The 15,218-nt window shown below is 37.4% G+C and overlaps 1 protein-coding gene and 1 long non-coding RNA gene across 3 annotated transcripts in view; one reads left to right on the forward strand and one right to left on the reverse strand.

Annotated features, from left to right (window-relative positions):
* The window catches only part of LOC147910626 (uncharacterized), a 172,149-nt gene extending 169,227 nt beyond the window's left edge, over positions 1 to 2,922 (forward strand). Inside the window, exon 3 of the long non-coding RNA XR_015544043.1 lies at positions 2,814 to 2,922. This is a non-coding gene — a long non-coding RNA (uncharacterized LOC147910626). The remainder of the gene's footprint in view (positions 1 to 2,813) is intronic.
* Su(var)3-3 (lysine-specific histone demethylase Su(var)3-3) overlaps positions 173 to 15,218 on the reverse strand; it is a 118,660-nt gene continuing 103,614 nt past the window's right edge. For both annotated transcript variants that reach the window (XM_011052082.2, XM_011052080.2), the window contains exons 13-16: positions 4,207 to 4,499; positions 2,808 to 3,020; positions 2,420 to 2,618; positions 173 to 1,940 (exon numbers count right to left, since the gene is read on the reverse strand). In XM_011052082.2, coding sequence (XP_011050384.1) covers positions 1,753 to 1,940; positions 2,420 to 2,618; positions 2,808 to 3,020; positions 4,207 to 4,499 — 893 coding nt within the window. In that variant the 3' untranslated portion in view covers positions 173 to 1,752. The remainder of the gene's footprint in view (positions 1,941 to 2,419; positions 2,619 to 2,807; positions 3,021 to 4,206; positions 4,500 to 15,218) is intronic.

The raw sequence follows: 15,218 nt of genomic DNA on the forward strand, positions 1-15,218 counted from the left end.
CGTATATAGCATGAGATAAGCGAGTTTCATCATCATGTAGATTGGGGATGTATGAATAAGTATTGTCTTAATGATACTGTATAGTAGTTAATATGCATCGATTCCGGCATAATGTAAATTTATTTAATAAAAATACTATAGATGTAAAATATTAAGAAAAAATACACGAAAAAAAGTCTCATTAGATATTATATTGATATGTATATCAACAATTGTTAATGTACAACAATTCTTTTAATATATATAAATTCTCTGTTACATACACATGCCAAATCTTATAATTAAATCTGTAACATAGTTTTACGTATTTATAAATATCTATAATTAAGTCTAATTATTTCCGTAGTCAAATGAAGATTTCAGCAATAAAATGAAAATATGTACTTTATTTTACAGAAATATAATACATTATATTCATTATAATACTCCAAAATGAAATCTATTATTAATTTATAACTGTAACATCTTACTATATAATAACTATATTTGAATATAAATTAAAAATCGTTCGTTATGGAGAGATAAAAATTTAGGGTATATATAATTAAATGCAACGAATGTTCGATGAAATTCTAATAGTTATCGACTATTATATTTATAAACTTAAATTTTGAAATTTATATATATAATATGTACGTCGTCATAAAATAATATTACATAAAAAATTGTACATGTGTGTGTAAATCTGTTTTCTTATATTACATCAAATATGAATTGAGACGAATATAATTAGATTTTTATTCCATTTTGTTTGTTCTATTATCAAAGTAATACTGTGCTACAAAATAACTCATCATTGTGGCATTTTGCGATACTATTCATAAATTTATACATAATTTCGAGTCGCTGTCTTTATTTAGTAGATATTTATTCCATCATATTGAGGTACAATACTCCAAAATGAAATGAAATAAACTTGCTTATATAAATAATAATACTTCTCAGTTATAGAAGAGTACAAAATTGCAAGAAAATATAGTAAAGCATGTGAATTGTCATAAATCATATTGGATAAAGTAAATAACGGAAGTATAATTATATAAAAATTGAGAAACTGTAATATAAATGGGATTTCACTTGCTAGATAAGAAAATATGAAAAAAGCAATTACTTATATTCACATATAGATAAATAAGTAATATAATATAAAATAAAAAATATATACATATATATTTGTTTATATATGTATATATATGTGTGTATATATATATATATATATATATGTATATATATAATTCTTTTTTTTATATTATATTCTGTAGATGTATACGCATGCGCGTATGTGTATGTATGTGTATGAATTATGATGATGATAAATAAAACATTTGAGCTGTCTACTTGTATGTATGAATGTGTGTGTGTGTGTGTGTGTGTGTGTGTGTGTGTGTGTGTGTGTGTGTGTGTGTGTGTGCGCGCGTGTGTGCGTGTGCGTGTGTGTGTGTGTATAAAACACAATTATAGTATACTATGAAAAATTGAGCGTTTTAAAATCATTTAATATCCTTTCATTTTTTCACATAATCGGACTTAAGTCATAAATGTCGCCTCACTGAATGATTCACTGAAAATAATCACGCATAAATCGTGAAATTAGCAAGTTAATGAGTCAAGTTGTCGCATGATTCGAGATTATGGCGAAGAATTATTTTTTTTCCGGAAGAACTTCGAGAAAAAGTTTCTTCGTAATGATCATCCTCAGAGTTTCTTCGCACACAGAAAGACAAAAAGAAAGACATAGTCGATGCGAAAATATTAAGGCGTCGAACTGCTGCCGGTATTTGCTGTTGGTGTGATCCCCGTCGTTGGTGGAACTGAAGCTGTCATTGTTGGTGGCGCGTAAGGACTTCCACAAAGTTGGTCGGCTATACGTCCACCTTCACGAAGGCCGCTGAGGAATGCGCCATGTACAGTGGCTGGATAATTCCGTATAGTGTGCTCTCCTGAAAACCCGTCGTGTAAATAGGTCAACATGCACTCTCGTGAAAAAAGTTTACTACGATATGACATTTATCTTAGATGAATTTATTATATTTTGTATCGCCATTATATTTTCGTGCTTGTTTATAGACAAATTTCTTCTGACGTTTATTACACTTCGTTAAATTCCCGCAAACGCTAATTCACCTTGTTTACATGACCAACATTTCACAAATAGTAGGATCTTTAAACGGTGTTAACACGCGAAATTACCACACACACAAGTCCGAAACGGAGTATCGTAGCGAGGCAAATTGCATTGCACATCAATCGCTATGCCGTAAACGCGAACGACGCATATATATATTTACGAGAACGCAAACAAACAGCGCGATGGCAAACGCAAATATAATTCTTCATCAGAAGAACTTAAAAAGCTCTTTAAGTTTCTTACGTCTCGGTAATAAGCAATATCGGTGAAAAGTATCGAATTAATATTTACCTGCGAAGAAGACTCTCGGCTGCGGCGGGGGTTGATTAACTAGGTGCGGAGATGAGACGGGTGCTGCCAGAAGATCGTAATCGCTGCCGGAACTGCCGACCGCGACAAAACTGTAGGAACCTCGTGCCCAAGGATCTGCTCGCCACCTCGTCACGACGCTTTCACGCGGTTGCGGTACCACTTGGTTTCCAAAAATACCCTATGAGAATACAATTTTTCTTCAACCTCTTTTATTTATTTTTTTTTTCCAATAAAACATAACGAAGATACGAGGTGTATAAGATAATAATTATTGTTGTAAAATGCGTTGTTACACTTAATCTAAGTAAGACTACTATACACCCCTCACCCTCTCTGCGCACTTTGACTAGAAATTTCATCCACTTACTTTCAGGACGGCGATGCAACGGCCGACGATAACATCGTCACTGACATTTTCCATTACGCAAGCTGCTTCACCAGCGACGAGAGCCAATAGAACTGGTGCCTTGTATAAGTTCCAGAACAGGAAGAGCTCGCCACGCGATGCGGTGGTACTTCCCACGTGGCCGAACAAATTGGCCGTTGGATCCCAGAAAATGCGCTCGAAGCATAGTACTACCTGAGAGATTAAAGGGAAAATTACGAGATTGAAATTATATTGAAATACGAATGGAAACTCTTTTCCGGAATTTGACATTGTGCGATATTTTTGCTTAAAAACGTGCAGATAGAAAACGTCAGCTGAAAAAAATTTGTGAACAAATAGCATTCAAGCTTAGAATAGAAAAGCCGAAAAAATATTTAACACGTTCTATTTTTTTATAAAAAAATTTTTTTAAATATTTTTATGTGTATACAATTTTTAAAACTTTTATTTTAATTTTTAAATTAAAATTTTTTTTTTATATTTAATCTTTAATGTAATAACATATAATACTCTTGAAATCATCGAACTTTTATTTAAAATATTTTTTTAGCTTTGACGGTTTAGATATTATTCAGGAAAAAAATCTGTTGTTTTTTAAGAGAAGTTTCATCCCGTTAATGTGCGAGAACATACTTATAAAAAAATATGTCTTGCTTTTGTCTATATTTTAAAATATCCGAAACTTATTAAAATCGCAGGACAGTTGGTTGTTCCCTTGCGAATATAGTAATTGATATTTTGTTATAATTTTATTTTTAGTTAAAAGAATTATTTGATAATCTTTAATATTTCTATCAAATAATACTGCAATAATCTATTTTAATATTATATTTTTTTAAACAATTAATTTAATTACGTGTTATAATTTTACATGCTTAATAAAATGACTTTACATAAAATTTTACTTATTAATTTTACACATTTAATTATTGATTAAATTAAATTTTACAGACTTTTCAAGTTTCAATTTGATACATAATTAATCAATTAACCAAGATGTAATTTCGATAAATTGTTTATGATAATATAATCTCATATGTTTCGTAGAATTTAATTTATTCGTTTTTTTTTTACTGTAACCGATATTTCTTAATTTGTCACTAAAATAAGCTGAACCTTTCAATGTGATCCTTGCTTGTGAAAAGAACACACATTAATTGCTATTGAAATCTGCCACTCGAGCGATCAGTGATAAATCTTAATGCGCAATTATGCAGTCTTATTATTCTTACATCAACGCTCGACAAGATCGTCCGCTGTCTTCGGGAGCAGCATAAATTAGACCGCTTTAAGGACGACAGCGACTTGTCGACGTACACACACACACACACACACACACACACACACACACACATACACACACATACACGGCGCTCACCTTATTTAAATTGCCAAAACCAAGCCGTTGAATGGCTTGAGCCTTCCAATCCGGAAGCGGCGGATTGAAGGTGACTCCGGAAGGCGGTGCGGAAGTCTTAAGGACACCAAGGGGTAGTGTAACCAGAACGGCGTCCGCTTTATAAATGGTGTGATTTGTGTGCAGACTGCGAGCGGGTGAGGCCCATACTTCTACACCATTTGGCCCGTATCGCACCGCCCTGGCAGCTATGTTCAATCGAATATCAAGTCCTTCCGAGAGAGCAACAGGTACGCAAGAATAACCGTTGCGAACTGTAAGGTAAAAGGGATAAAAAAGCGGATCAGTATTCAGATTTATTGTAATATCGTGTCATACGAAGAGAAAGATAGAAAGAGAGACTTTTATACGATGTATATATACTCTATATATATATATATATATATATATATATATATATATATAGTATAGTAAGATCACGAAGGGCGCAATAAAGAGAATTCTCTTTGCGAGAAGATATCATTCGGAAAGGCGAATATACCATTCGGAAGGATAGTCACGTAAGGGCGCAAGATAGGGTACGTTTAACGAACTAGGTCGTTGCGTTAAGAGTTTCGTTATATACGTTCCTTTGATTTCGAGGGTATAGCAATATGCTGAATTGGCATATCTTCGTGGCACGTACATATGCCCTGATGCTTTCATGTCGAGGAAAGTAGATCGAATCAAGAGGCTCTTGTTCATTACGCGTTCGTCATATCAAAAGACCTCCCTCGTATCTCTCGTGAGCGTAAATATCTGCTCCGCGCGACAATGTTATATTGGAGGCAATACGGGTCTCAATTATGACTTAATTGGATATTTCGCGTAACGTGCGCTTAAATCAGGGCACCTGGCGCGGACCTAAATCCTCGTAAGCACATTCGAACCCCCCCATAACATCGAGGCGTGTACTAATAATGATACACAGGCGTCTCCACTTAGGGGGTTAATTATGTTGATGGCTACCACGGCGCTAACAAGCACTCTCCTATCGGCGTTGCATCCCATTTCAGAAATTTAAATTTACGCGTGCGCTATGTCAGGTTGAAAGCACAGGCTAATTTAAATTAGCACGTTTCGGAAGAGGGGGCAATGCCTATGCATTATCGTGATATTTCGAACGGCGGAATGGCCCCTTCGAAGAACCGGCGGGTACATATTGATTACGCATAACGTGTCGAACGGCCACGAGATACGATCGACGAAATGTTACCGCAACCTTGGCCGGCAGCTAATGATCAGTGCGTTCTATCGGGTTCGTTCATGGCGCTGCCATTACCTCCGGCCGGAGGCTGTCGATGTTAACCGGTCGGAATCGATAAATCATGACACGTACGTCGTCGTCAAAAATTTATGCCGCTGCCATAGTAAACGTAACCGGAAATGTTCCCAAATGCGTATGTGTGCGACAGTTAATGATAAACCGCGCGATGAATTAGTCGTTGCATCGATTCCGCATCGTCTATGTTGAACGAATTAATGTATAACGTCGGTGACATATAACGTCGACGACGGCTGCAAGCAAGTATTTTGCAGATTCGATACAACTATAAAGATCAGTTTTAATAAAGCATCAACTCATAAGAAAATTGCTTTTCGATATCTATTGAATTACGTAACATCCCTGCATTGTAAAAAGATTGATGCAAAACACATAAATTGCGTATATATTTTATTAATCGTAGTTCTACATTTTAGAATTTTGTAGTTTTTTTTATTCAATCCAGGAGAATTATTAAAATTTCCTGCAAAGATAAAATGAAAAATCTTAGCGGAAATATTATATTATATTGAGTTGGACATTAGAAACTAAGAAAATAGAGCGATGTGGTAGAAATTATTTTCTCAATTGCATTTTCTTTAATGAAAATGACAATCAGTAGTGCCAATATTAAAATTAACTGAGAAACAAATATTTGTTATGCTACTTTGAAGGAACACAGACCGAATGAACTCAATTGGATACTCGATTATCGCGGGCTACCGCTCAACATACTCGACTGTGGCTGACGTTGATTACAGAAACCGTTCATAATAAGCGAGAGAATATTCAACAGCCGTTCCGTCGGGGAATGATTCGAATTCACGAAAATTATGGTAAGTCGGATCTCTGCCTCTAAGAGAATGGAAAATTAATTCCTCGTTGCGAGGATGGACCCGCGATCCGAAATCGTTAATGGAGAGGATAAACTGATCCATTAATCTCGCTTCTTCTGATCGTACGTCAAGCGTGCGGAGGAACTTGACGACGAGGCACGAGCTTCCATGCAGCGAGAGAAAGAGAGGGAGAAAAAGCGAATGGTGGGAAGGAGAAGACTCTTTGAATGCCGGAAGTTTTTCCCTCCGACGGAAAGGACGCGATGACTATCCCTCGGCTGAGCGAGCCGCGCTCTCGTACGGAAACGCGTTACGGCGAGCCAACTTTCGTCGGGACAAGAGAAAGGCAAATATTTAGAGGGCAGTCTAGCATAGGTAGCCGAGATCCGTTCCGCCGTAGGGTGGAACAAACAGCGATGGGCCAGCTTCTCTGTCGTAAACAGAGAGAAAAGGGGATAACAACACCCGGGTAGATCCCAGTGCTCAGTGAAGAAGGTCGGGATTTTGCCGTTCGAGATGCCCTTCTCCGGGGCACCTTTTCTCGTTCTATCTCGACCATCGGCCCCATATACGCCACCCTCTCGCCCGCGTGTCTTGTCTTCCGTTTGATCTTTGCTCGCAGTATTTTTTGACGGCGAGTCGAACAATTTGTATGCCATGGTGGTTTTCAATTTACATTTAAATTGGTTGCTTATGGCGTTCTGTCGTCTCGACGGGAGTCGAACTGAGAAGGCAGAGGAGAGGAGGAGAAACCACCGCAGCCGCCGCCGTTGCACGGTGTCGGGGAACAGTCAAATACTGAAACGGCCTCGCGAACGTGTGGCGGAACTCTTGCCGGGTTCAATGTACCGGCATCGGTGCTTTTTTGCCGGATACGAGCGTCCGCGAGAGAGGAGAGGAGCGGGCAAGCGAGAGGAAAAGCGAGGGAAGGAACAGGAGAAAAAGAAGGAGAGGGCCCGCCGCGATGCTTTTCTTGTTCACCCATCCGTTATATCAACATTCCGAATCGCGACTCCCGAAGGTATATGGTAGAATGAGCGAGTGCAAAAGAGGACGAGTCACTCGTCCGCTTCCGCACCGTGAAATTTCGGAAGTTCGGTCAAGCGACACCTTCGCGTTTCGTACTTGAGACAAGAACTTCCTTGCGCGTCATCCTTTGACGATTATACCGAAACGACAAGTCCGTCGATCTCTAGAAAGAACACATTCTATGAGAGAATAAATTGAAAAAGATGCAATATTCTCATATATCAAATTATCGAACGCGATACTAGAATCTTTGAAGCTCCTTTTTGATCCTGCACATAGGATTTCGTTTTGAAATCTCACTACTTCGAGTGCCTTTTCCGAGATCGCTCGACATGGTACGATAGATTAGATTTACGCCAGAACTCTCGAAAAACTTTCCCCTCTCTCTTCCGGCGACGGAGAAGTTTACCATTTGAATGTAAACATAATGAAGCGTACATAGACGCGATATAAATACGCCGGTGAAAGCACGCAGGGTGAAATTCGATACAAGAGTCGTGAGAGCTTTTTTTTTTATTCCCTTTCAATCTCGCACGTCTCGCAAAAGAGGTTCGCGCGCGGAGCGCTTTTCTTGCTCACCCATCCGTTATATCAACATTCTAAATCGCAAGTCCCGGAGGTATACAACGCGCAGCTAAAGGCAACTGTTGATACCTTATAGATTGGAAACTTCGGTGGTGCGAGGTAACGCGGAGGTTTTCACCCCCTTTGCTTCATGCATCTCGCCCGAACGGGCCATACATCACTTTATTATCGCGCTGTAATTGTATTTTTTTTTAAACGTTACCCCCGTTGCATCTCACCTCCACATCGCGATTCGACGTGCAATAATTCTTGCTATCGTTTCATCAATACGTGTTTCTGCCGGTAATAATAATCTATGGCTAAACGTGTTGCGCTCATTGTTTTATTGAAATTTGTTGTGAGAAGAAGTAAACACTGCACCAACGCGAGGGAACTCGGCACAGCGATAAAGAATAGTTCGGGCAAAAGTTCAGTCAGCAACTTTACAAATTTCATTTCGAAGTTCAAAGGGGGCTACCCATTGCTTATTGATTATTTTCTTAAATGCGTTTGCATAATTTAAATTTAATTTTCCTTTGTTCTGGTATAAGGTTATCTTTGTTGAAGAAACTTGATTTCTTATAGCGGTATATATGGAATAATTTTTATTAACTGTAATTTTTAAAAACGTCTCAGACGTTTCTTCCCTTTGTACGAGAGAAAAAGAAACTTAATAATTTGATTCGAATCATGAGAAATTGGTTTTATCACTGTATTCAATGTATGCGGGTACGAAATTTTATTATGAATAATGAACTATTAATGTAACAACATCACATTCGATAATTATAAGCGATTTATGTAAAAGTGAGTCGAAACGATACAAATTGTTTAAAAGACATCGTAAATTCTGGAATAAAGCAATAAAAATCTTTTACTTTACTTTGCGTACTAATAACTGCTCTGATTCGCCTTGTTAGTTATTATTTTTGATAAAAATTAGCATAAATATCATTCTCTGTACTGACACAAAAATTTTTTATGGAAGCTACAGTGTGTTTCTCCTCCATCTATCCGTTATGTCAACATTAATTAAACATCGTGACGATGTAATATGTGGCTCTATGGGAAGGGAGAGAAAGCAGAGTATGAGATTATCTTACCAAATAATATTGGCCACGTGTGCTATGTAAACGTAGCTAATATCATGCATATTGATATTGTATATTGTCTACATTATCAAAATGTAAAATATTTTACATAATTTACAAGAATGGGTTTAACAGATAAAATCAAGTTAAATAATGTTATAATATTTCGATTTTTTTCTTTTAAAATTGCAAATGTTCGAATCTAATGTTTTTTTAAATCAGATACATATAATTATTTTTCAAAATGTATACATTTAAAAAACACTATATCTTCACATATATGTTATACAGCGATAGTTTTAAAATTTTGATTATGCTGTGCACTGAAAAAAACAAAATGGTTGCCATTTTTAATAATAATTTGGTCGTTTTCGATGTCAGCTATTTTTAAATAAAATCAGATGTAATTATTATTACTATAACACATAATAATTATGAAAATGAAACTCCTAACCTTAATTATTTTACCATGCAATCATAATAGCAAATATTAAACACTTTCCTCTCAATGTAGATATGTGTATGTATGTATATACATATACATATTTTATTATATATATTTATATAATATCTGTAACTTTTTTGTACCATTTGTGAATTTAGCGACGACGTTCTGTGTAATTTGTACAAATGAAGATAAAGTTAATAGGAATCGCTGCAATATTTATGATACTCTCCAGAGAAGTAAACGCCTGGAGGATGCAGAATAGCTAGATCGTGCTATTAAGAAACGTAAGGAGATCGATATCATGATACAATTTATCGCGATTGTCACACATTCTGTGCAAATAAACTTGTATACTTTGTACAAATATATTTTCTACATTCTTACGGAACGGAAAGCGATCCCGTACACTATTGTGTAACTATGTAGATATTACCTTTGCAATTGAGTGCTAGATTGTAGCATCAACCTTTCAAACATCCAGTACAATTTTTACCACTACAATAATAATTCTATAATGATTAATGACTTAAAAAATATAATTAATAATAAAATATATTATAATTATCATAATTAATGTGAAAGAACATATCATATATTCTAAACATTAAAAATATAATATAAAGCAGTATTTTGTGACAAATTGCTTAATTGATTTCTTTCAAAATGCATTCCTTATGACGGGAGTTTATACAATATTTTTCGCAATCTCCATCTTCATCTTGCTCAAACACAATAAAACATAATAATAATTTTAAAAGATCCAAGTAATTTCCTTTAAAAAGAAGAACTTTTTCTCTTTAGGCGATAATTATCGCGAGACAGATTTGCGTCTGAGCGCACTCTGCGCAAGTAGCCGAATTATTTCAAACCGGTTTGACGCTGGGACAAGCAGGAGCACTTTACACCATACTGGTATAATTAGTAGCGAGGGCAAACGATTTTTTAAGACTACTTTGTACTTAATCGAGTTTTCGCGGAAGCTTTACCAACGAAGAAGCTACGACCCCGGCGAAATACGGAAGCCACTTTCCAGTCGGTATCGATAAAACGGGCGTGGCCGCTTGTGATAAATACGCACACGCGGTGGATGTGTAAATCGTTACAAGATACCGCTAAAATTAAACAGCCCATTAATTTAAGAGATATTAATAAGTCCGAACATTACGTGGCGCGCAATACAGCGCTGCCTAACAACTTCAATATTCATATTACAGATGCATATGCATGTTATGTGCCAAAATATTTTATAATTGTTGCACCTCACAACTTACCGAATTATCGATAATCTAGAAAAAGAAAGATACGCGTCGTTCCGCCGGCGCATCGTGATGTATAATTATCGAAATGGCCACTTATTAATACATTGTTGACGGGATGCGGACCGGTTAGGGAGGTAATCGATGTTCGCGTGTATCTTCCATGTATCGCAAATATGTAAATTTTAAACGAGGTGTTTCAAAATTATGGCCACTTCCAGTTCCACATGCTTTCGTCAATCTGGATTCGATTTAGTTACAAACACGACTCTAACGTGAAAATATCATTATCACTTTGAAATCATTTTATCCGTTAATATATTTAATATATTTTATAACAAACTATTGTCATTCGCAGATGATTTATGAGATTTCTATTTAATAGAATAATAGAATTAAATTCTATTCCTTTTTTCTATTTAAATAAAAATTCGATCTTTACCTTATCTTTACCTTATAAATAAAAGAGATCCGCTTGAAATTTTTGCGAAGCGATCCTCCCTTTCTGTGAAAATAGCGATGCATGTTTCCTGCGTTTGTGCGTCCGAGTTCGCGGATAAATCGGCCTGTCACTTTCAGATCGGCATAATTGCCGGCAGTGGACGACTTGCAGCGCGGTTAATGCGACGGCAATGATTACGTCGCATATCACTGCACCCCATTCGAGCGTAAAAGCGTAACTTGGAGAACGTACACCAGGAGAATCGTCCTGCTCATAATTATCAAACGCGCCACCATCTCCGCTCCGTTTGTCGCAGCCAGATAATTAAACCCGGAACTCCCGAGCTCGTTCACCGCTATCGGTAGGTAGCTCCCCCGATTACGTTACGTTACGGAGGATTAGGGCCCCGTGGCAATTGCGAGGGCGGTAAGTGGATTAGGCAAGGCACGACGAAACGGGAAATAAAGAAAAAAAAAAAAAGAAGATGAGAGAGAAGGGACGACGGAGAAATGCGAGGAGGGTGGAAGAGCGAAAGCAGGGAAAAAAATTGACGGAGCGAAGGAAGGAGGATCCGCGAAGGTTCGCTCGCGCGGATATTTGAAGAGAGGATATTTGAATACGACTATACCGCGAGAGTAAATCGTCCCGTCCGCAAACGAGCAGTGAGCTACACAAGAAACGCATTTGCCTGTCCGATGGTGGGGGAGTATAAGGGGGAGTAAGGCCCACGATACGGCATGACGCGGGGAAGGGAGATTTCCGCTGCGAGGAGGGAACGACGGGGGTAGAGGTATCCAACAGGGCCTCCACGGTAAGTCCCCCTTCGTGCAAAAGGAGAGCTCGCTATCGACCGAGCTATCTCCCACCACCCGTAGCAGTTGCACCGTAATATATAGGCCGTATCTCAAGCCCGCAAATTGCCTTTTTAAACACAACAAGACGGCCGTGCCCCCCTTTCAATTTACGTGGGTCCCTTTTTCGCGTGCGCGGTCCATGCCGTTTGCTTCAGAAACCCCCACCCGACGAGTTCCTATCCCCCTCTTCCGTGCTTGGCGGTCGTACCTTCGCCACCCTTTGCCCCTTCGCCGCCATCGTCGTCGACGCCATCGAGAACTTCGTGCACACATATCTCCCCACACGTAAGATTCTTTGAAAAAGGCGTGTCGTACATTATCGTTGTAATTACAAATGGAATAATCGGATATCGCGACAGCATCCCGGCTACCAAAGGGAATTCGTGCGAACTTTACCTTTAGCGAGGTGCCAAAGGGATACTTTATGAGAGCTTCATGAATGACAGCAGAAATTCTTCTTTAAAATCGAAAATATAATATAAGCTTGTTATCTTTTAATGCAGTTTGATAAATTTAAAATATAATAATTGTAGAGCGATTTTCTAATCAAAAATAGAAAAGGAACAGCTTGAATATTCAATATTTATCAATGTGTATAATTTAAATATGGGAATCTAATTGCGAATAAAAATTATCGAATAAAAAATATATATTTTCTAAATATTTAATTATATAAATAAATATATGTGTATTCATTGTATTATATATTACATATAATATTATTATATAATGTCCTGAAATAAATTCTGGTACAATAGAGAAAAGATAATATATTAAAGCGATAAGAGCATAGTTATGAATCAATAGATATGTACACGTCTCCTGCTTGCCTAAACGCATTGACAGTTTAAATAAGCATCGATATTTACATGCTTGTACATATTTATTTTCTCTCGCGGTAAATTTACATTGTGCCGTAGATCAAACGGCTGGCGGGGCAAATATGTGTTTTGTTCATGGCTGTGTTTTGGGATCGTGAGATTTATACACGTCTCAAACGCGCGTCTGAGGTACGAGAGAAACGTAAAATATCGCACAATACAACGGATGTTCTTATAGGATCATCGATGGTCTGGTGTTACGAGTTATTGTGTACTGCAAAAGAATTAAAATTATTGCAGAATTTCCAGTAAACAGATATGGAATTATTACATATCTATTTACATCGTTATATAAATGAGAATAGCAGCACAAAATATGCCAGGGCAGTTTATTTATTTTACTGTGCAGTAATATATTGTACTTCCAGGTAAATGCAATGAAACTTCGAAGCCACACAGCGAACTGGAAAAAGTCATCGCGTTCGTCGGAGCGGAATGCTTACATGCGACGAGAAGACAAACCGATGGATGATAGCCGAATCATCGGGTTTTCTTATTGCGAGAGTATCCTATGTCATCGGGATAATCGCGTGCAACATAATTAGAAACGTGGGACGTTCCGAGGTAGTCGTCTACGCGTGAAAAAATGCGCGTCTCGAGATTTCAATTTACAGAAGATATGCCCGATGGCTCATTCAGGCGAAATAATTAGAGGACGCGGAAAAAAAAAATGGAAAATACAGGATTTTAATCGTAATAAGACGTCAAGAATAAAACTCTTCTCTCTCTCTCTCTCTCTCTCTCTCTTCCCCTCCCCCTCTTTTCTTCCTTTTTCCTTCTCTTTCTCACTGCAATAGCTGAAGAAAAATGGGCTTACCGTGTGGTTAAGCGATCGCGCGGTTGACTCGGCAAGATTGTCGATTTATGTTTACATACTCGTTTTACGCGAGACCTCGATAATTAGAGTAGTTACCCCGTACCCGTATGTAACGTGCACGTGAAGGGAAGATGCTCTGGCCGCAGCCGGATGATGCCGGCGAGGATTTAAAAATGGAAGCACGAGGAGTGCCGAAGGTTTAAACGAGGGGCGATTAATCCCTCCGGGGAACGCGGCCTGAAATTGGCGTATAGTCTTCTGCGTATTATCTTCGATCGTAAAGCATCGTCATCGGCCCGATATACTTCGCGGATCGCTTATTCATCCTCCTCACGAGTCAATATAACCGTGGCATCCCGAATCCTCTTCCTTTCTTGTTATTTCGTCGAATTTTTCTCCGTTTTAAGTTGACGCCGAGCTTGACGCCGAGCTTGACGCCGAGCTTGACGCCGAGCTGTCAAAATAAAGACAGAAGAAAGAATATCTCTGTATGTGCACACATAATTATGCGTATAATCAATGTCTTTTGCAGCGCGATGCGTTCACTCGAGATAATATGATCACGATGAAACAAGCTCGGATAGTCGATAATTAATCGCTGCAATAATGAAGGCATTAAACCAATTAACGCTTACGGTTATAAATGCATCCATTTGCTCGCTCGATTCGTGTCTAGTTTGTATTTAGTAACGACATTTATTAGTTTCAACGTAATCGAATTATTATTTATACCGTAGAACGCATTAAATGTTAAAACGCATTAAATCATTACGGCGCATTCTCTCGTGGTTATGGTTGATACCACTGCAAACAATCCGGGATTCTGTAAAGCTCTTGCGTATTTTATGTGAAATGAAATATCGTGTACATCTCTCCCTAAACATAGGCAATCCCGCAAGCATGCAAGAAAGAGTTCCACATACAACAAGGGATCTGAAGAGGAGAGAAGAGTAAATATAAATAAGACGAAACGTTTAAATGTTTATATGACAACTGAAATACTAGAGTGCAGCTTATTTTGATATAATTGTTAAATAAATAAAGATATATTATACATAATTTGTTCCCCAAGCTTGTTTCTCTTCGTAATCAAAATTGAATGAAATATTTAATATATCGGTGAGATTAAAGGATTACGTTAATGATGCTCTTCATCTGCATTTATTTTATTTTCTTCATCTGTAATCTAGTTCAGTTCAATTAATTTTTTTTTTTACTATTTTAAGCTTTCAAAAAATGTGAAAAAATTCAGGGTTACTCTTCAACATCTCTATTACATTTTACCAAGTAACTTTTTAATTCCAATGTAATTAAATAAAAATCTTTATTTAATAAAAATTGAAATTTGAGCAAAGAAAGGAGGAAGAAATTTGAGAGTGAAATGTCGCTTGTGCGAAAAAAGATCCTCCAGCTGGAGGATTAACTATATGATTGCGTCAACAACTGACAATGAGTACTTACAAGACAATGCGTCGCGGGCGGAGGCTATGGATGTCAAGGCGCCGTATCGCG

This window comes from Acromyrmex echinatior, chromosome 2 (assembly GCF_024713525.1).
Source record: "Acromyrmex echinatior isolate Ae372 chromosome 2, ASM2471352v2, whole genome shotgun sequence".
NCBI lineage: Eukaryota > Metazoa > Arthropoda > Insecta > Hymenoptera > Formicidae > Acromyrmex > Acromyrmex echinatior.